General features: G+C 46.9%; 1 protein-coding gene across 7 annotated transcripts; it reads left to right on the top strand.

Moving 5' to 3' along the window:
- The first annotated feature begins 6,360 nt into the window (after positions 1 to 6,360).
- ece2b (endothelin converting enzyme 2b) lies at positions 6,361 to 21,841 on the top strand. Of its 7 annotated transcripts, XM_072701279.1 has the most exons (20): positions 9,475 to 10,350; positions 10,526 to 10,593; positions 12,441 to 12,527; positions 13,980 to 14,124; positions 14,204 to 14,419; positions 14,974 to 15,098; positions 15,312 to 15,458; positions 15,831 to 15,896; positions 15,977 to 16,165; positions 17,024 to 17,166; positions 17,256 to 17,370; positions 17,460 to 17,570; positions 18,618 to 18,716; positions 19,167 to 19,244; positions 19,372 to 19,475; positions 19,684 to 19,794; positions 19,880 to 19,947; positions 20,038 to 20,228; positions 20,312 to 20,407; positions 20,498 to 21,841. In XM_072701279.1, exons 3-20 carry the CDS (start codon positions 12,441 to 12,443, stop codon positions 20,672 to 20,674), a joined length of 2,268 nt encoding a protein of 755 aa, XP_072557380.1. In that variant the 5' UTR covers positions 9,475 to 10,350; positions 10,526 to 10,593; the 3' UTR covers positions 20,675 to 21,841. The 7 variants fall into 7 exon arrangements, with proteins under 7 accessions (XP_023678308.1, XP_023678345.1, XP_023678326.1 ...); XM_023822540.2 differs by lacking the exons at positions 9,475 to 10,350; positions 10,526 to 10,593 and adding an exon at positions 6,361 to 6,637; XM_023822577.2 differs by lacking the exons at positions 9,475 to 10,350; positions 10,526 to 10,593 and adding an exon at positions 6,646 to 6,740.
- The last annotated feature ends 72 nt before the right edge of the window (positions 21,842 to 21,913 follow it).

The raw sequence follows: 21,913 nt of genomic DNA, 5'->3' as shown, positions 1-21,913 counted from the left end.
CCACATGAACCGGGATTCAGCAGCTGGGTGGAATTCCTGAGAGGCAGGAGGTTGTAGGTCCTTCCGTGCTGCAATTTGGCCGAGTCAGCAGTTTGAGCTGCACGGAGCCAGCAGCTCAGCCACAGCAGATGAGAAGCAGAGTGTGAATCTTTATTGATTTTTTAAAAGTTTGCTTCCATTTGTTACTGTAGCTGGCACCAAGCTGTCTACATCTCCACTGCACTACTCGCAGTAAAAACACTGCACTGGAAATGGAAAAATCAAACGATTCCCTTTTCAGCTTTTAACGAGGTTTCTAACTGAGGAGTACGCACCGGCTTCCATGTCTCTACCCATGACCATGCTGCAATTTGGATAAATCTACTTGCCTGGCTGGAGCAACAATCCCTGCATGCAAAGGGGGAGCTGGTTATTACCCTCTTAGTTATCACAACACACATGCTAATGCTAACGGTATCCTGGCCCGCGGCGTATTAACATCGCCCTGTCAGCTTATAGCCTTCTTGTTAACACTAAACATGGCAATTGCTCCTACATTCACATTTATTTAGTAGGCTCTTTATTCAACGGCAAAATATAATTGTGAAAACATGGTCGTCCAGCCCCTGGAGCAATTGGGGTTAAGTGTGAGCCATGTCCTGCCCAGTACGTGATAGGAGTTGGTGGGACTCTAACACGTTACCTCACAGCATCCTTGCCAGGGTTGCCATATTTGGTGAGACGAACAAGAGGGCACACTGTCGCTCACAGAATGTCACAAATATAAAAGAAAAAAAGACGGCTTCTGCCTTTTCCATGCCAGCAGCTGCAGTAGTAAAATACGAACAATTTATAATAAAAAAAATGGAGGAAAATTTGTATTTTAAAAAGTTACAGAGCACTAAGCTAAGGTCTGCTAATCTTTCAGCAGGTGCCTCGATTCACTTCGCACGAATATAAAACAAAATGTGTCGGCGGTTTCTGGAAGTTGCCGCCACTCGTGAACAGTGCGACATGCAGGGGTGTGCATATCACAAAAAGGGTGTGCATGTCGTTTAATCTTTAAAGTGAATGTGTGCATGAGCCTTGCAGATGCTGCGTGATGATACTGAGCAGCTGCTATGTATTGAAAATTGATGCCTTTTCCTTCCTTGCAACACTTGGTCACGTGGGATGCGACACTAAACCCAGACAAACCACCGATTTTTGAAAAACCGCCTGGACGTCCCAAATAGAGGGGAAAGAGTATTCTTACTAATCCTGCCACACTAATTCATAGAACTCATTGCTACTAATGCTATAATGGTCCTCATGTTCTCTAAATCCATGTAAGGTGATTAATTACCACAGACATGGGCAGAAAGGGCAGCCACAGGCTCTGCCAAGGCCAATTCTGTAACCACACAACATCTCTGCTACACTGATACATTAATTTGTGGAATCATTGCAGATTCCAAAGGTCCACATATTTATGCACTGATTCATTTTGTGCACTTTTGTCCACAGATGCTTAATGTTGCACTTGGTTCATAAAAGGTAATAAAAAAAACATGCAGAATTCCACTGTAGTATACTGCATGAAACATGCACCCATGCATTAGGGGAAATTTTCCATCAAATAATAATAATTGTCATGTAAGGGTTCAATGTACTTGACAAAATCTAATTTTATTTACTTCATTACTTAAGTACATAAACCTGAACTGGACAGTCCCAACCACCAAATTTTCAACAACAAAGTTCCCCCAGTCCAAAGGACATAGCACTGCGGGAAACAGAGAAGTGGCCTGGGGATGGTGACCTTTGGGAAAAGGTGTGAAAAGAGGGGCCCAGCTGTTGGACACGAAACGAACCAGAACAGGGGACCAAGGAACAGAAGCAGAAAGAAAAAACAAGAAAACAAAAGTGAAAACCTAGAAGAAAATGTTGCCTGAACAAAACCGTGAATCCGGAAACAAGACGCAAACTAAATCAAACCACGAAGCAAGAGACTAATTGCTAGTATTGAAAACCTCAAGCTCGTGGGAGACTCGGGACTCCGTCAACCAAGAGACGCAAGCTCCCTAAACGAGACAAGCAGCCAAAATGCTGAGTAATGCTTGAGAAAAGTGAACTATACTTTCATGGGAAAAACTGTTGTTTTGAGAAATAGTATCAGCCAACTGATAAGAAGTGACCAAGAAGCACAACATCTGCACTGTATATTTACACAGCACACTGGTTTTGTGAAAGTTTTGTGAATATTAGCAGTGAAACACATCCTACATACATTTGTGACAAAGGACGTATTTTTGGCAAGCACTGACATGCAGCCGTAATTCACAGAACAGGAAGCTTGTGCAGTTTGAGGAGTCTACAGTCCAGTGGCTGCTCTGTCACTGTGACACCTTCTCTGGGAAAAGCCCCTTTAAAGCAGTTTTATTCTTTGTCGAGTCAGTCTGATCTATAGATAGTATTATTACCAGCAGTATAAATGCGAATTCTGAGAAAGGGTCAGCGACGGGTAAAGTCATTCCTCCTGGTGATGGTGGTCACTGCACATGCTACGCCATTAACAAACAGCTACGTCTGCATGATCATTCACAGCTTGGGTCTTTGTCACATTGTCACAGCACTGAAGGCCGGCCCAGGTACTGAAATACAAATGGCCAGTATTTGAATTAATTACTGCCCAGTAATATTAACTAATGCTGTTAATTTTAACATGAGAGCCAAATTTATTGATATTTGGGCTTTTGTGTTACCCTGTTTCACATGTGTAACAGGGTGGGTATGGTGTATGGCTCAATGGGTTAGAACACTGTGCCTGTGATCCGAATGTTGCTGGTTCAAATCCTGGGGTCAGCACAGTGATTTCACCATGGGGCCCCTGGGCAAGGCCCCTGGCCCTCAGTATCTCCTGGCACTTTCTACCTCTGTTTTCTCAGTTCCATGTCATTTTGAATAAAAGCAGTTGCTAAATAAATTAAATGAAACTGGATCTCCACAGCATGGACTCCAAACCTCTAACCCAGGGTTCTTCAAATCTGGACCTCGATTCCAAATCCAGGCCTTGTTTTCAGTTCTCCCAGGGAGTTAGTTTAATAATTACTGATTCTGATTGGTCAGAGGCTTCACACTGGCTCACAGGTGAAGGAAGGCTGGAAGACCAGCAGTGCTCGCACCTCGAAGGACCGTGATTTGAATAACCCTGCTCTATCCCATGCATGAGTACCAAAGACCTGCTCCACTCCCAGGACTGTTCCAGGTGTCCCTAGATGGACAGATACGATTGAAGACTCGCACCTGGCTATTTAGGAGCTGCCTTTTAACTGTGGCATCCTGGAGCCCGTCTTTCTTTGTTCTGTCACTCTTTGCTTGGAAACTTGACTCCCTGCCAGGCATCACTGCCTGAGCACAGAGGCCGTCCTGCGGCTGAGCCAAACAGTGGATGAAAGCGGGGTCTCGTTTATAAAGCGCAGTCCCACATTCCAACCTGTGCCCCAAGACAGGCCTTGCCTCTCAAAAACACGCTCAGTAGCTTGAGCAGAAGTTGTTCTAAAGCAGAGGACATGGCAAATGGGTATTCGCTTGCCCCAGTCTGACTTGTCAGCATAGTATGAAACTCTTGAAAACAAGTGCATGGCTATACAGTGGGCTAGACAAAAAAAAGTCAGGCAATTTATGAACTAATTCATATTTTAGAACAACGGTCCCATTGATCTTCAGATACAACTCTCTCAAGGAGCCTTGATATCTCCACAGCTGGGCTGTATACAGGGGCGGGGCCACAGAGGCACCGGCCCCAGCTGAAAGCTGATTGGCCCGCAGAGTGCCTCCCCCGTCACTCATAGATTCATTCATTGGTTAATGATAAGATTAACCCCTCTGTAGAATTATGCCCCCCGCCCCCCAATTCGGAACGATGCTGTGTCGCCTGGCGTTGCATTTCACTGTAATACTGTTTTCATCCGCATGGTGGTGATAAAAACACCAACAGAAGTTGAGAAACATTTCGCTGTTGGAAGCCATGCGCGTGGATCAGCGCGTTGTGCATGAACGACATTTAAAATTTAGTTAGAAAAATATATTTATTGTGATATCTTCTAACCTGATTAAATACTAAACAAGCCACACTTAAAAATAAGAACACTTTGCATTACCAACTACTGCAGAGCTGCAAAATGAGATGGGACTTAGGGTCAACACAATTCATGGTATAGAGCCAGTACGATTCAAAATAAAGCATCAATTTGTTATTTGAGTCATTTTAATAGCGTAAAAGTTTGGGCACTGAGTTATTTTACACTGGTTAGAATGATTTCTCAAGCAATTAGTTTTTGTATGCTAATGACAAAAACATGGTCCAAATCCTATACAAGCATCATCAGATAGACAACAACAGTATGCAGCACAGCCATTTGGGAAAAAGGACACACATGACCCAGAAAATACAATTTTTTTACACAATAAAAGAATTTAGGGCATTATGGAGTGCGAGAATCTTTCCTGAATTGGTATTTTGATATACATTTTAGATAAACAGTTTCCCAAAAAGATATTTGTACAATCAAAATGTTGGCATCAAATTTGATGCATGTACAGTCATTTTAAACACACACATGCAGCCCCAACTGCATGTGCAGCAAATGCAGGATAAAATGCAAAAAGAAAAACACGTTGACAAACCTACAGCTGGGCATTTAGTACCTCCTCTTCATCCTCATTATTCACCATGAACCTCCACCCTCCTCTAATCGCTCTATGGAGTGGCTCCGGCCTTCGTAGTGCTGGAGACAGTTGCTATGGAAATACTATGACAACGCCTCTGCTCATTTCTTTGGTGATGTCAGGACCATAACATAATATAAGCATTCCTGGAAGACAGGAAGAAGCCAATTCTACATTTATGTGTGTGCATGTGTGTGCGCGTGTGTGTGTGTGCGCGTGTGTGTGCACCGCATGAAAAAAAGAGTATGTTTGACGGAGAGAGTAAAATGCTGCTGAGAGGGCTCCCCATAATGCAAGCAGATAGCAGGAACCTTCCTCCTCCTGAAACTTCCTCCTCCTGAACCTGACCACTGTGCCACATGCTGGCTGTCTGCTGACATCCTCTTTGCTTCTCCGGTATGAAAAATTGAGGTAGGTGTCTCATGGTAGATTAAAAAAGAGAATAAACCTCTTTAAAGCTACTGCATGTATAAGAGTGATAGTGGTGTAATATAGTCTTCAAATACAGCTCTGCTTATATGATAACTGAATATAAACATTTACAAGGACGTCACCTTTAGTGACGTTTAGCTAATGACGTCACCTATAGCCGCTACAACCCCCCACCACCACCACCACACACCTTCCTATGATTGACACCCAGTCTTGGTCCATTGTTTGTTTTTGGTCTTTCAAACATTTGTGTTGTTTTGTTTTGTCTGTTGCACGGCCCTGAGTCTCTCCGGTCCAGAGAGTATTTTCATTTGCTGGCAGCTGGCGGGGGTGGGGGGCGGTAGGGCATTTGGTTGGGAGGGGGTCAGCTAGGGTGCAGCCACACGTTCCCCGAGGGTCCGCGTCTGCTCAGTCTCCATTTTGATGCCATTTGGTGTCTGTACACAGTTTGTAGCGTCACTCAGTGCTGCTGCTGCTCTTTGTTTATTAAGTGCAAATAAAGTATGAATCACACAAACGATGCAATTTTGACATTTATACAGCACAGATTGCACTGTCAGCCAGGCATATCCTGGGCTTTTACGCCAGTAGCACAACCTCCCGATAGCAGACGTCCGTGCCAGTCCGCATGTCCGTGTCTCAGCTGAAAACCAATTAGTGTGTACGCTTCCTGAAAAAAATCAGTCAGTACATCTTGTGTCTTGAACATATTTACTTGTACTATTAAATTATATTACAGTCGAAGCCGATGTAGCGCCCTAGGCAAATTTAACCGCTGGGGCGCCGGCAAACATCACCGCCCAGTTTCACTTTGGCAGCCGATCAGTAGTTCAGCGGCCCCTCAGAAGATGGCGCCCTAGGCGTTCGCCTCTGTTGCGTAAAGAATTAACTGGCCCTATTACATTACATTATATTGTATTACATTATATTATATTATAAACGATGAAAGAAGAATCAAGATTTCCACACGCACCTCAGTCAAGGTTTAGTATGAGTTATTTTAATTTGGCTAAAAAAAAATCTCAGAGCTTCTAAACCTCAACATGAAAAATTTAAATATTATAATGTTTTTTGATTGTAATTGAAAATAAACCGAAAGTACTCGCTAAAGGAACCGTGGGTGTTATTCAGCGTCATGTACACATTGTTTACTCGAAACCAGGCGTCCTTTAGCTTTGCGACTAGCCCACTAATGTTTCCTGATGTAGCCCATCCCGTCAAACACAATGCATCTGCTGATGCCCCCTCCCCCAACGTGTCCACACCTGACGCCAGGCGAGCAGACGCACGGAGATCTGTTCCCTGTCTCATTTTGCACCCCTGTCGTCGTTAACGCAGAGCGGCTCCTACGGGCTCTGCACGCTTCTCTTTAATGGTCGCCTTTCCTACGCTCTGCCTGAACGAGCAGAATGAGGCATCTGATCGCTGCTGATGAGGCGGAGGGGTCTCCGGCGGCCGTACAGTGACCGGAGCCGGGCGCACGATGAGCGTGGCGCTGCAGGACCTGCGGAACGAGGTGAGATCATCCCGGGATAAGATGGGGTCCGCATCGCTCCGGGGTGACATGGGGGTCCTGCCTGCTCCCTGCGTGCATGATGCTGAAGACAACGACATGACAGGTTAGCTGTAAACGTGCTGCCCACGTAGCTGTTTTGCAAGGTTTTGTTTCCGTCTGTTATTTTTCTCTGGGGGGCGTCGTGGGGGGGGGGGGGGGGGGGCGCGATGTAAACGGCCTTTTCTGCGTGTTAGTGAAACGTGTTGCGCTTAAAAAAATATTTTTTATTTAAATGCATAAGCTACAACTAACCTGGCTCGTGGGAACATGCAGGTATTTTATCATTTCATCTTGAGCATTTGAATGCGACTAATGTGACTTCCCAAGGGTTTTCGTTAAAAAAAACGGAACTTAATTCAGATGGAAAATAACCGTGTGGTGTGTGTGTGTGTATATATATATATATATATATATATATATATATATATATACACTCACACATACTCATATGTGGCCATTTTCCTAATCATTGTGAAAAGTGAAAATAGGTTCGTATCTGATGTGTTATAAACCTGTAATCTGTGGTATTAGTTTTCTTTATACGTTACAAAGTAAATATTTCATAAACGGTGTTAATTATGAGTTGCTTAATACACAGTTAAATTAGCCGCAGTCTAACCATGGACATTTTTTCCTCTGTCCGAATAAGCATCTCCGCGTCATACTAGCCCGTTTTTTCATCTGTTTTCAGCGGCATTTGCGTTTATTGCGATTCATGCATCCTGTATGATTTCTGTGTCATCGGTCATCCATATTTGCGTCATTTGCATTAAATTTGGGTAGGGTGTCTTAAAGCTCCCCCAGGTACACCAGGTCTTTTATGCTTTAATGTTATTTGTATCGGTACCTCCATCACAGCGTCGTGTTTCTACTGCGCAGTAACAGGCTGAAGCACTCATCGTTCTGGAGCATGGGGTTTCCATGGTAACGCCAGGGCGCGGGGGGGGGGAGCGTTGGGGGTGGGACACATGCCCGTTGATGCTGACGGTCTCCCTTTAAATGGACTAAGCAGTCATTTCACTGCTGCACTGGGAAGACTGGACTTTTTCCATCAGTTTTTCAGGATATCAGCAAGCAGGAACAGACCTGGGTTCATGATCGGCCATGTGGTGTATTTACCAGGAAAGATAATTATGGTATTGTGATAAAAAGCTGTGTCGTTGCACTGAAGCCTCCCAGTGAGCAGCCCTGCAGTCTGCCTGCTATTTATGTTGACCTTTTATTAATGTCATTCTAATATTTAATAATCTGCTATGAGTGATGGTATGACGTTGTTCTAAACCTGTGTTTTGGGCAAGCATGTTATGATGAGCAGAGGCACAGCAACTGGACAGGCAGGGCAGGCAATGGCCTGGGGGCCCAGCTGGGAGGGCGCCCCCCCGAAGGGCGGTCAATCGCATAGCACGTTATAACAACAAAACGGTGGATTCTGCTTTCACAAAAGTGCTTATTGAATTTTCTTTGCTGAAACTATTAATTTACACTTCACAGCAAAATAAAGGTAATTAATTTTACCATGTCAGGGGAGGGGGAGTTGGAGGGTCCCACGGCCCCCAGAGTCCCTAGAATCTCCTCTAATGGTGTGTTAACTGAATGTCGTAAGTGGATGGTTGCACTGTGAGTAAATGCAGACTGTACATCGCATGGCGATGTGTGGGCCTCTCCTGAAGTTCGGGTGCCGCCTCAACACGAGGTGGCCTGACCTGCGAGAGCCACGAGGAGAGGCTCAGGGCGAGGTGCAGCTGTGTCCCCGCAGTGAGACGCGGCGAGTGACAGACACAAGGAGCTGGCAGCTGGCCGGGCACGTAGCCGCTAATGGCACTGGAGCGGGGATCTGCTCGGTGCCCCTGACACTGTCTTTCGGGTCTTTAACATTCTGCCAACTCCGCACTGCGGTGGTCAGGAGGCAGAGGACAGAGGGAGATGGGAGAAAAGGATGGAGCAGAGGAGGAAGAGGGAGAGGGGACAGCGAGAGAGACGGACTGGACGACAGGAGGCAAAGTCCAGCAGGTGTTGCTTACGCGTCAGCTTGTTAGTATATTTATTTATAACAGTCAATTTGTTTCGAAAGATTTGCTCACCTTGTCAGGAGAAGTGGTGATTTGGGAAAGCAGGCCTGGAGGAGCCCACAGGCTCAGAGGCAATCTGCCTCGCTGGGAGGATTGCAGGAGAGCAGGAGGGCAGGAGGAGAGGAGGGCAACCTTTGTGTCAGGCGTGTTAGAGAATGAAACAGAGCAGCATGATAGTGTAAGGAGCGTGCAGCACACATAAAAAGGCTTATTTCTGATTATTAATGAACAAGCTCATTTCAAATTATGCTCTTGACCTGTCTCATCGCATTTTTCTGGCATCTCCTTTGCAGAACATTCAGACCCTCTCTGTTCTTTATTTTCAGTCATCCTCCACATCTCCCCCTGCCCTTTCTTCCTGTGTGCCCCTGGCCCCTCCACCCCCCGCCCTCTATCATGCGCCCCCCCCCCCTCCTGTTCCACTCCTTTTCCCTCCTGTCCCACGCCCCCTCCCTGCCTACCCACGACGCCTTCCTGCTGTTTCCACGCCGTTCCTGCGTTCCCACGCTGTCTTCCGTCTATTCCTTGCCGTCTCTCACCCTTACCCTCCCGTCTGCACATTCTTCCCCCATCTCACCCTGATCAGGTTTGCAGGGGGGCCTGGAGCCCATCCCAGGCAGCTCTCTCTCACTCTGCAGTTTTGCTTATTTATGACGTAAGTCTTGAGGGGGTGGGGGGGGGGGGGGTTGCTATGGGAGGAGGGAGAGGGAGAGACTATTAATGAGCACTTTGTTCTGAGCTCAGTGATGTCATTTCTGTCACCTTCAGAGAACATTCTCCGTCACACACACAGGCAGGTGTGGACACACACAGATTGGAAATCTTGAAAGATGACTGGATGCACACACACACACACACACACACACACTTTGAGAATATCTTCCACAGTAGTCCGCATGTAAAGAGGTGTCTGTACAGTAGTTTGTCACTCTGATGATGGAGGGGCAGCAGGCTTGGTCACTCACAGCCGGCTGCTCTCTCGTTTACCCATTGTAGTGGCTAACTGTATCACTCCAACAGAGAATAGAACGTTCTCTTCATGCTGCATAGCACTTGGCAAGGGAGGATGCCCCCTAGTGGCTACCCTTGAAACTCCATATTTATTATTGCCTGTATGTTTTGCTCCTGAGGTCCTTCTGCAGCGGAACGGCACCTTGACTGCAGCTCTCTTTAATCACAGCCCTGAAGATGGCAGTGTTATATTGCTACATGATTTTATTCAAAGCTTTTGCTGACGTCATTGCGCACTGAATTTGAGGCCAAAGGTTATTGCTATTTCATTGTGTGTGTGTGTGAGGCAGAGAGAAAAATAGCGACAAAAAGAGAAGTCTTTAAAAATAAACGGTGACCCCTTCTTCCCTCCTTTGCCTTCCCTCTCACTCTCTCTCTTGCTCTCGTTTTCTCTAAGGAACAGGGAAGAGGGTTGGGTGTTTCCTCTTCTGGTCTGTATTGTAAAACATTCACAAGTGTGACCCTCCTCCCCAATTATAGCATACAGGGTTGAGTATGTGTTCTTCAGCGGAGTAGACTCTACCAGATCCAAGCAGCTCCATCCTTCTTCCAGTCCATTTCACTGCTGCTGTGTCTCCACTCTCCTTTGCTCCTGTAAGTTCTCGTCCTTCAGTAGCTGTGTGCTTTGTCTGTCACCCTCTGTCCTGCCCACTGTCCCTATGGGCCCCCACTGTCTCTCACAGGGTGATGTAGGGGAGCCCTGTTCTTTGCAGCTACTTCTGTTCTTCCTTCTCTGTGATGTGCAGTGAGTCTCCCTCGTTGTTTACAGTCATTGCCTGACGACTGTGGCACATGGAGAGGCTGCCTGATATCTAAGCCAATGTGCAGGTCTTTAAGGTAGGTGAGTAATATCCAACCTGCCTATCAGCAGCTCTCAAGGTCCAGCGTGTGTCGTACTCTTAGTTTATTATTAGTGACAGACCTACCTGACAGTTAAACAATTGTATTTGTCTGTGTGGTTTAATGGATCGATTTCTGTAATATCATGTCTTGCTTTGGGAGTAACTGAAATGCTGCTCCAGTCCAAGCACTTTGGAGTCCATCTGTGTATTTTGTTAAATATCGGTGCGTAGATGTGCATTTGTGAGACGCTGAGAGTGTGCCGCATGTCTGAGGAGACGAGGGCTGCGATGCATGATCTTAGATCAGTAGATGTCTCTAGTGGGAGCCTTTTGTTTACTGATCAGAGATAGGTTTGACTGAAAGAAGCACAGAGCCTCCGTTTAGGAATGGATCTGTATTTTGCCAGATTCACTGACCACTCTTTTCCATAATTCCATAATTTATTCTCTACAAACACCTTCCAGAATCTTTCAGGTTTCAAGGTACATGTTACATGTCCACTTTTGTACAACTGCAGACAGAGTGCATAATGAGCAACCACAGTGTCCTGGAGCAGTTTTCTCTGATGGGGTAGAAAGGATAACACCTTTTACCCCAAAAATAATTAACATTTAAGCTTTTTTTCTGTATTTCAAAAAGAATCTGTGACAGCAATGTAATGACAGTATAACTGTGGGGGCAGCATGTGGCTCAGTGGGCTAAGCCTGTGCCTGTGATTGGAGAGTTGCTGGTTCGAGCCTGGTTTCAGCACATCTGTGGCTCATTGAGCAAGACTCATAACCCCCCCAGGTCCCTGGGTCCTGCTGGGGGTGGCTGCCCTTCACAGCCAACTTTCTCTCACCTACAGAGAGCAAGCTGGGGGAGGCATAAAGAGAATTTCCCCACGGGGATCAATAAAGTACCTATTATTTTTATCATATATTTCCTGCCCCTCCCTCCTCTGGGGTAAATCTTAAGTTCTCCCACAAATGTTCTGTTTCATTCTATGATCTGTGATGGACTAGTATGTCTGTGAGGTGACTGATATTCACAACACCAAGTCCACTAGAAAGCATTATCACGCATGCGAAGATGCTTGTGTGCCGGGACTGTGTGCGCGAGTGGAAATGCGCATGTGTGCCACACACATGCCTCCTTAGAGCTTCGCCGTCAGCTTGGGGCGCGGGGCTTCGTCTCCCCGTGCCAGGCAGACCGCATAATGCTGCTTCCTTACAATAACACTCAGCAGGAAAACATTTCAAACAGACACATTCCACGCAGGGAGAGTTTCTGCTGTCGGGAAAACCGCTCCCTTCCTCTCGCCACCCTGAAGAGGGGCTCGCAGACACAGCGGCACACAAGTCACACCCTGACCAGCATCTTGGGTTATTGTCAGTGTGGCTTTGAGTGCGGAGCAGAGCTGCTGTTACAACATGCTTGTGTGTATGCGTGTGTAGTCCGCTGGAGCAAGCACGAAAATCTGGGAAGTCCCACGAGGGCCCAGATGCATTCTGGGATAGCTCTTCTCAGGGTAGCTCACAGGACAGTGGGTGGCTGGCTATCTTTGACACATGTATGTTCCCCAAATGAGTCTGGGGTGTTTCTGGGCTCCAAGCCAGTCCGACCAGCCGACTGCGTGCGTCACAGTTTACACTCCTCCTCTTCCTCAGATAGTGTCCCATAAGTAATACCGCAACTGCACACAGAGGCTGATATGTTATGGCAGGGTACCCCAGATCGTGGTCAGTGCGGCACGGTGTGCGTTTGCAGGCTGCACCTTGCTGAAGGGTGTACCTTCCTGCACCTTCTCTCCGCTCCTCCCTCTCCATGTTATCCTGTTCACTCTCCTCTTCACTCTGCAGATGTCAAACTACAAACGAGCAACGTTTGACGAAGACGACGTTGCAGATTTCCCGGCTGATGGGGCAATTTCTCCAGATTGCGTGGAGGTCAGTGTTACAGCGTGCACAGATACACAATCCACACCATAAACACATACAGTAAAACAACGTCGTGAATACGAGACCCTGTATCCGCAATCTGTGGTTATCAGTTGTCTAAACTAATTATAGGTAGTGTCAGCTTCTCGTGTTTCTTCTCGTGTGCCTTTTCTGCCTGCCGTAGAGTCCAATTAGGGTCTTAAATATAATATGTCGGTTTGTGCAATAAACGAAAGGAAGATATTGTCAAACTTGGATTCTGATTTCTTCTGATAAACTTTAACCCCGTAACCAAGCCTTATAAAACACCGTGATCATCTTCAGACCCTCTCCCTTAATTACGCTCCCTAGTTCAAAATCTCTAAACGCTAATTAACAGTTTAGTCGGGGAGAGCCGGCGGCTCCGAGCTGGTCTTTGAAATAAGCCTCATCCATAATGTTGGTAAGAATTTACTCTTATTCAGTTTAATTAAATATTCCCTAAGCTTAGAGTATTTGTTTTGCACTTTGCATTTTCACCGTTTTCGCTCATTAACAGCCTGTGTCGCTGGTAAAGTTAACGGCCTGGTTAATCCCCCGGTGCGCCGGGTGTGTGCGGGCTGGAAAGGGCTCCGAGCAATGCGTCTCTAAATAGGGCTGGATATCTGTACAAACTGTGTCGACTGATCGTAGCATAGCGGAGTAAATTCCTATTTGGCTGCTGCTGGTAAAATTTTGTTCTGAGAAAGTTGACTAAGGCTCACTAAATCACTATAATTTTATTTTCGTTTTTGTACATGTTTTTTCATATATATATCTGCCAGTGTTGTCCCGTAATAGTCTGTTGGAATAAAGCCGTAAAGCTATGTATGTGACCTCACGTAATTCGTAATCGCTGTGTACTTGGGCTCGGTAAACTTTAAATTTGTAATGCATCGTAGGGAAGGCAAACTTCTATAGAATGATTGTCCAATAAGCCATTTGTAGGTGTTTGGCAGCTTACCACAGTAACAGTGTATGTATGTCAGCGAGTGTATTAAACCATTAGCCCAAATCATGCCCGATGCCTCATCAACCACGGCTGGATGAGCTTAAAAACCCTCCTTTTTCATCAGAATAAACTGAACCGCTGAGTCAGGAGTAAAACTTGTCAATTCTAGTAAAGTATAGTATGTGAACATACAGTTTGTACAGCTAGTAATGGCGAAATGGTGACCAGAAGTTCTGCACACTGAAAAGGTGGAGGGGGAAAAAAAGCATTAATTGAAAATTCATTAATTTATTGATCCCCGTAAGGGAAATCTTCATGCCTCCCCCAACTTGCTCTCTGTAGGTGAGAGCAAGTGTGTCTGCAAATGAATGAGTCCATAGTGCATGGCTAAGGCTAGATAATAATAGATGGAGGAAAGTGGTCTGGTGGTCAGTTTGCTATGAATGTGATATGCAGAAGAATATGTGGAACTTTGCTTCCTTCTACAACAGGTGGGGTTCAGGAAAGGGGGCGTCCAGTTCCTGGGTCCACTGGGCCGCAGGACGCAGCTGGAGGTGATTCTGTTGGGTTTCTTGCTGGTGGCTGGTCTTGCCCTTTTTGGCTGTGTGGTAGCCGTTGGGCTCCAGTACAGCACAGGTGAGGCGTCTGTTGTGGCCGCTCTCGCATCTGACAGTCGGCGGGGTGGAAGGTAACCGCCTTTGCCCTCGTCCCGCAGAGCCCAGCCGCACCCTGTGCCTGTCCGAAGCCTGCGTGATCGTGGCCAGTAAGATCGTGGAAGCCCTGGACCGGCAGGTCGATCCTTGCCAGGACTTTTATCGCTATGCTTGTGGGGGCTGGATCCGCAAGAATCCTCTGCCCGACGGAAGGTCACGCTGGAGTACCTTCAACAGCATCTGGGACCAGAACCAGGCCGTGCTGAAGCACTTGCTGGGTGGGTGACTGCAGCGGTGCTGCTGGAGTTGCCGCATTGCCGCACCCCTGATGTTGGAAGTGAAGCTCGAATCTTGTGTTTGGTTGGCAGTACTTCAGTGTCATTGTTCTCATTACATAAGTCAGTAGGCAAGAAGCATTATACTATGCGGCTTCTGGCTTGCCTTTCTGATTGGACAGTTCCCCCGCGTGGGAAGGGAGTGCTGTAATCTGTTATCCATACTGTTGTTTTTGCCCTCAAGAAACCTGCTATAATACATTCTGCCAGCAGAGGGAGCTGAGTGGAACACTTGTAAAGCAGGCCAGTAGCTATTGTAATATTGTGTAGCTTTTCTACATGTGAACTATCCCTCTGGGTTCATGTGGTACCATTTCATTTTGTAATAAATGTTCAACAGATGTGTAATAAATGATTGCAGCTTGGCAAGGGGTGTTGGTTTGGTGATCTGTGCTGACTGTTTGACTCAGAATGTGCTATCGTACTATAAACTAGATGTCTTGCCCTATGTGAAACTGTCCTTTCCCTGTCTCCCCTCCCATCCCTCCCAAAAACAGAGAACGGCACGTTTAACTCGAGCAGTGAGGCTGAGAGAAAGACCCGTCAGTACTACCTGTCATGCCTGAATGAGCAGCGCATCCAGGACCTGGGTGCTCAGCCTCTGATTGACCTTATCAGCAGGGTGGGTTCTGTGTCGTCTGCATCATGGCTGCCCTTCAGTCAATGTGTGCCGCTGACCTTTGGCATGAATATGCTGCTTTGACCACATGAGTGTAGCATTATCAGAATCGGTGTCAATCAGGCAGGCTTGTCAGATTTTTTCCATGGTCTCTGGGAAGTGCATTGTGGGATTTGGGGGCACCTGGTCACATGGTCTTCATCTGGCCCCGTGCAGATAGGTGGCTGGAACATCTCTGGCCCATGGGACAAAGACAACTTCATGGAGGTTCTGAAGACTGTGTCTGGTCCATACCGGGCCCAGCCCTTCATCAGCGTTGGTGTCAGTGTGGATCCCAAAAACTCCAACAGTAATGTGATCCAGGTCAGGCTAACTTACAATGACAAACTGAGTTACTGTCCTTGAGTATGTTTCCCAAAAGCATAGTTAACATCATTAGTTGGAACTATGCGACTAAATGGTTCCAATTATATAAGCTGCAAACGGGGCTTCCGGGAAACTTACCCCTTGTTGGGGCCAAATGAATGTTAATGAGGGGGGGGGGGTTGTTATATTGTCATGTAGCATCATTGTGCTGTTATCAGTCTTTTGGACCAGCACTTTCTGTGGGCTCTGTCTGTCCTTTTGATCCAGCCTCTCTAAGCATGACTGAACCTTGGGGATTTGGGGAAATAGTCATAGGATAAGAGTAGCCATCCAGCTGTTGATTAAATGGAGCCATGTATATCCTTTCAGGTGGACCAATCGGGACTCTTCCTGCCGTCCCGTGACTATTACCTGAACAAGACGGCCAATGAGAAGGTGATCTGTGTGTTTGTATGGGCACACATTCGTATGTCTGTGTGCATGCATGTTTGACATTGTTTGCATGCGCTGCTCAGGTACTGAAGGCATACCTGGACTACATGGTGGAGCTGGGCTGCCTGTTGGGTGGCGACCGGAACTCCACCCAGGCCCAGATGCTGCAGATCCTGGAATTGGAGACTGCCATTGCAAACATCACTGTCCCTCAGGATGAGCGTCGTGATGAAGAGAAGATCTACCACAAGCTGACAATTGCTGACCTGCAGGTACCCCTGCGTGCGACGCCTATAGAGCTTAACCCTCTCAAGGCAGGCGTTGCTGATTTGCAACAGTTAAAAACTAACTACCTTATTACCCCACATACATATTTTATGAGTTTTTTTTACTCAGAAGTACCACTGCAGGACTTGGTTGTCCTGTCGTTACTAAAACTTAATTTGAGCCTGAAAGGGATAAAGCCAGTCTGTAGGCCAACCCTCATCTCCATCAGCTGTATCTCAGGGCTTCCTGCGAAAAGCTTTTTGTAGCTTTTCTGTTCTCTCTGTCCCTCATCCCCTCACCTCCTACAACATTTATTTCCCGGCTGAATTCATGCACTTTTAACAGACCCCTTTATTACATTTCCCCCAGCCTAGGCTGAGCAGATGATCCATGTCAGGAGGGACACTGTGAGCTACTTCGGGTTTTACAAACTACTTTCAAATTCAAAGGCTCCTCTGATTGGCTAAATAGTTCAGCTCTTCTTGTGCTTTGACTGGTTTGTTTCCTTGACTGAAAGACACATCCAGCTGTTTCACATTAGCATTAGTGACACATGCATGATTATAGGAGACTGACCAATCAGCACACAGCAAGAACTCGGTGCTCAAGTGAAATTCAGGTTCATTTAATTGAAATGGTAATTTACAATTCCTGTCCAAGCTCGGAGTCTCCTCCCTGACATGGATTATCTGGTCACCCTATCCTAACATGCTCAGGAACAGGTTTTTTCACTCTTGTGGTGACAGATTGAGACATTGCTGTAGATCCATTGGTTCTGCCTTGGGGGGAGGATTAAGCGTCCTGTAGGTCAGGTGTGTATTTGCATGTGTCTGCAAACATGTGACCTTTGAACCCACCCCCAGACCCTGGCCCCTGCAATCGAATGGCTTGACTACCTATCAGCAGCATTGGCTCCACTGGAGCTAAACGAGACTGAACCTGTAGTCATCTATGCCAAGGAGTATCTCCAGCAGGTGTCCGACCTCATCAACAAGACGAGCCGCAGGTGAGGCGCCCCTAGATCTGCTGCTGCATCTCTGTGCTTCTTGTGTGAGACTCCTTACACGCCCTCGCCGGCACCATTCTGTCGATCAGCCTGCTCAACAACTACATGATATGGAACCTGGTTCAGAAGGGAGTGTCCAGCCTGGACCAGCGCTTCGAGAACGCCCAGGATAAGCTGCTAGAGAGTCTCTACGGGACGAAGAAGGTGTGTGTGCGTGTGCCCTGTGAGCGAGTCCTGGAGTGTGCTGGCTGGCTGTGTACTTGTCCTCGCTTTGACTCTCATCCCCTCCTCAGTCCTGCACGCCACGCTGGCAGACCTGCATCGGCAACACCGACGACACTCTGGGCTTCGCCCTTGGGGCACTCTTCGTCAAGGCGACCTTCGACAAGCACAGCAAGCAGATCGTAAGTAAATGTAGCTCTACAGAGCCTGCAGGTGTCACCTGTGTGGTCAGATGTTTGACACCCACTTAATGTGACGAATATTCAAATTTAGTTAAGTCAGGCCCCTCATCTAACAGGTTGTGCACAATATGCTTCTATCATGGGGACCTTCTCTCCAGTGTGGGCGTGGCTTGTCTGCTCTCCTCGCCATATGATGGTCTGTATGAAGGGTATGCACTGGCAGCACCTTCCCACTGGAACACGCCCCCTTCAGGTGGCCTGAGTGGGAGATTTTAGTCGGGGGGGGGAACCATAAAACAAATGATCACCTGCTTAAATTCCAGGCAGCTGAACAACTTCCCAAAGCACCAGAGGACCATTGACATTGATGTGTGACCAGGAATCAGGTTTCCTGACAACATATATTTTTGTCAACTATTAAAATGATCTGTTTACCTGTCTGTTCAACAACGTAGTAATTTTTCCTTAATGTCAGTGACGTTATTACATTATCAGCTTTTTACATTAAGAATGGAAATCATTGGCAGTTATTGCATTAATGGTAGTACATTATTGGCTGCTGCAGCTCATATAAGAACTGGGTTTATCTTGGCTAGCTAACACTATCTAACTATCTATCTAACAAGGCTCATCAAGGATGTTTGATAAATGTTGACAAAACATTAGTTACACAATGTAAATGAATGATGCTAAATATTTAATTGATATGTAATCAGTACAGTATATAATTTAAGAGATGATTTTACCGAAAAATCTAATAACTGACACGAAACAACAACCGCAAATCCACATCTTGGGGCCTGGATTTCAGTTGTTGCTGCGGATTGCAACCCATTTGTTTCTCTCTAGTTTTCGGCAGTCTGTAAAAAGAGAGCTCCAATTTCTTGTTAAATCGATTTGTACAATCAGTTGCACAACGGCACTTTCCCATTTTGGATATTTTCGAGGCGTCTGAGCTAAACGCTAACTCAGTCTTTTTGCCTCTCAGTGGGTATAATAGCAGTTACTTCTGCCAATTGTGACGTTATGCGCTTGCCTTCTATACAGGCCGAAGGGATGATCAATGAGATCCGTACAGCTTTCAAGGATGCCCTGGACGAGCTCTCCTGGATGGACTCCCAGACCCGACAAGCGGCCAAGGACAAGGTGTGTGTGTGTGTGTGTGTGCGCGTGCGTGCGTGTGTGTGTGGTAACTTATAAAACTCTGAACCACTGGTTTAAAGGGTTCACCCAATTTTTACCGCGTCAGCTCGGTCACAACCCTCTATCAAGTATAGGTTTAAATTAACACTGATCAAACACGCAGTGCACTCTGCAATTTACGCCGATCAATGCCTATCGCACAAATGATTCAATGTGCCAGCATCTGTGGTTTGGTGTGTTCTGGTTTTAAAATGCTTACGTTTCCAACTCTGCCTCGTGACAGTTTCAGAACTTGGGTTGAAAATCACTGCTTTTTTTTTCTGCGTTCAGATCAAAGCATTGGGGGTCATTAATGACTCTAAAACAGGAATTTGTTGGATGTTCCCGCTAAAAAATCTCTGTGTGGTTCTGGTTTGACCTACTGACTGGACCAGTTTTTCTCCCCCAATGCAGGCAGATGCAATCTATGACATGATTGGATTCCCAGACTTCATTCTGGAGAACAAGGAGCTAGATGATGTTTATGACGGCGTGAGTAAAAGGGGTGTGGCTTATCATATGCCACACACTCTACATACTGCCATGTCTTTGTATAAATGCCGCACTGCCCGCCTGTGTTTGTAGCATATCGTTAGGATGTCCTTGTCGCCTTCTGCAGTATGAAGTCTCGGAGGACAATTTCTTCCAGAACACACTGAATTTTTACAACTTCTCTGCTAAAGTGATGTCTGACCAGCTGCGCAAGCCCCCCAACAGAGACCAGTGAGTCCTTCCCCTGTCCTTCCCCTGTCCTCCCTCCTCCATCTCCTGCATCAGTTAGGTGTTCTTTATCAAAGCTGCAATGTGAATTTTGGGTCTGGTTTCCGGAATTGGGCATCCGTGAGTCAGAGGAGGATCTGAAACGTTCAGGTCGTTTTGCGACTCCTCACGACCAGCCATGAAAGGTTGCGGTCTTGCACTTCCTTCTCAGGTGGAGCATGACGCCTCCTACAGTCAACGCCTACTACATGCCCACGAAGAATGGGATCGTCTTCCCTGCTGGAATCCTGCAGGCGCCGTTTTATGCACGGGACCACCCCAAGTGAGTGACCTCCACTCTGCTGAGTGTAGTGATTCTAGCCCCAGGCCTTGGTCACCTCAGACCACTTTCTTCTCTCTCCCTGCAGGGCATTAAACTTTGGGGGAATTGGGGTGGTGATGGGCCATGAACTTACCCATGCCTTTGATGACCAGGGTAAGACGCTGGCTGATGTCTTTTCCCCATTGGCCACAGGAAGTGGAACTGTGCAAGTAACATCACTCGATGTGCTCCGGTTGCCCACAGGAAGGGAGTACGACAAGGATGGAACCCTTCGTCCCTGGTGGCAGAACAGTTCAGTAGAAGCTTTTAAGAACCGCACGGAGTGTATGGTGGACCAGTACTCCCAGTATGCCATCAATGGGGAGCATATCAATGGACGGCAGACACTGGGAGAGAACATGGCAGACAATGGTGGACTGAAGGCTGCCTATCATGTAAGCGGGGTGGTTGTATAGATGATGCGCAACAATCTGAGGGGGTGGGGCTTGTTGTCATGGTGACTTAATCATCTCCACAGGCATATAAATCATGGGTACGGTCCAATGGGGAAGAGAAGAGGCTGCCAGCCCTCGATATGACAAATGACCAACTCTTCTTTGTGGGATTTGCTCAGGTGAGGTATCTTGCATGCATCTGTGTGTAGTGCCACCCGCCCCAATGTGGTCATTGTGTGTATGCCGTTAACCTCTACCCCTCCCCCCAGGTGTGGTGTTCAGTGCGCACCCCAGAGAGCGCCCACGAGGGACTCATGACTGACCCTCACAGCCCTCCCCGTTTCCGTGTCATCGGCACACTGTCAAACTCCCCTGACTTCTCCGAGCACTTCAACTGCCCTGTCGGCTCCCCCATGAACCCCGGCCAGCGCTGTGAGGTGTGGTAGAGGATGAGGAAGAGGAGGGCAGTGAAGTCCAGGGCTTCAAGCCTCTGACAGTGGCTTTCTGTGTTTGAACTCCTTTTAGGGAGCAGCTCAGGGGGGTGGGTCACCTCTCCTCCCTCTGCTGCTTCTGTGTCTCCTGAGTGCCCTGTTTACAACCTCTGCTTTCTGCAGCAGAGGAAAACCACTGTGACATCACAGGAAGTGACCTCACAGGAAGTGCTTGTCTGGACTGCCCACCACTTGGTTTTTTTTATTTGTCTCATTTTCACTGCTTTTTGCCAAAGAAAAGTTCATTTCTGGTGATTAGTATTTATAAGGGAGATGCTTTCACAGAGTTATGCCAGTCAACCAGCCCATATAAGACTGTGTGCAATTGTCTAGATGAGGAGTGGGTGTTATAGAGAGCTGCATCCCTAAGGAAGCTGAATGTTTTCTAGCTGCAACTTGCCAGTTCAGTCCTGCTGGATTTGCTTTGGGGAAAAATACCTGTTAATCACTCCATTTTGCTGGCTGTATTTTACTTAAATTATATTTTGTAACCGAAGTCATTTCCCATGTTGCAAGTACCTTCCGAATGTAACGTGATCCATGCGAGTTAAAATTTGCATTTGCAAATGCATTGTAGGTTTCTCAGTACGAAAGAGTTGTGCACTCGCATTATGCCTTGATTGTCTCGTGCCTCTGCTAATGAGCCTGGTGACTGCAGGCATCTGTCCGACAGCCGTGTCCAGGATTAAACTCCGGCATCAGATTACGTCAATCTTGGAGTTGGGCTTGGACGGTGACGTATTAAACGGCCAGCTTGAAATGTTCGTTCTTGGGCGCCGGTTTCGCTTCGTCGACACATCCAGCTCACATTCCCTGTTCCCGTTCTTGCCGTCCCGCTGCCCACAGAGCAAGTAACCAGCCAATGACAAGTGCTTATTTCCCAGGCCAAGCGTGTGTGGGTGTGTGTGAGAGGGGTCTTCCTCTGTAAGCACCGTTCCTGCTCTTACTCAGCGTGCATCACTCTTTTTGATCTGCCTTCCTTTGAATTGTGTGTTATATTTTCTCTCTTCTGCTCTTCAGTGTTTTTGTATCCTTTTGGATTCTGCCTGTATGGTAACTGCCCCTGGGAGGCATTCGGCATTCCTATGTAGATTATACCCAGAAATAAAGTGTTTAACCCCACCTGCTGGTCATCGTGTCACCTGCTCTTCCTCTGTGCTTCCTTGATCTGCACAACTTCATGGGTGTGTGGTG

The sequence above is a fragment of the Paramormyrops kingsleyae genome, chromosome 17, assembly GCF_048594095.1.
Source record: "Paramormyrops kingsleyae isolate MSU_618 chromosome 17, PKINGS_0.4, whole genome shotgun sequence".
NCBI classification, from domain to species: Eukaryota; Metazoa; Chordata; class Actinopteri; order Osteoglossiformes; family Mormyridae; genus Paramormyrops; species Paramormyrops kingsleyae.
Note: the sequence above shows the minus strand (reverse complement) of the source record. Positions and strands in the feature narration are given on the sequence as shown.

Bases quoted from the DNA above. Each gene is read 5' to 3' on its own strand.
- ece2b (XM_023822531.2), top strand. From the start codon at position 7,771: ATGATCGGCCATGTGGTGTATTTACCAGGAAAGATAATTATG. The intron at 19,476-19,683 runs GTGAGTCCTTCC...CTTCCTTCTCAG, and splicing joins AAGCCCCCCAACAGAGACCA to GTGGAGCATGACGCCTCCTA. The intron at 19,948-20,037 runs GTAAGACGCTGG...GGTTGCCCACAG, and splicing joins CCATGCCTTTGATGACCAGG to GAAGGGAGTACGACAAGGAT.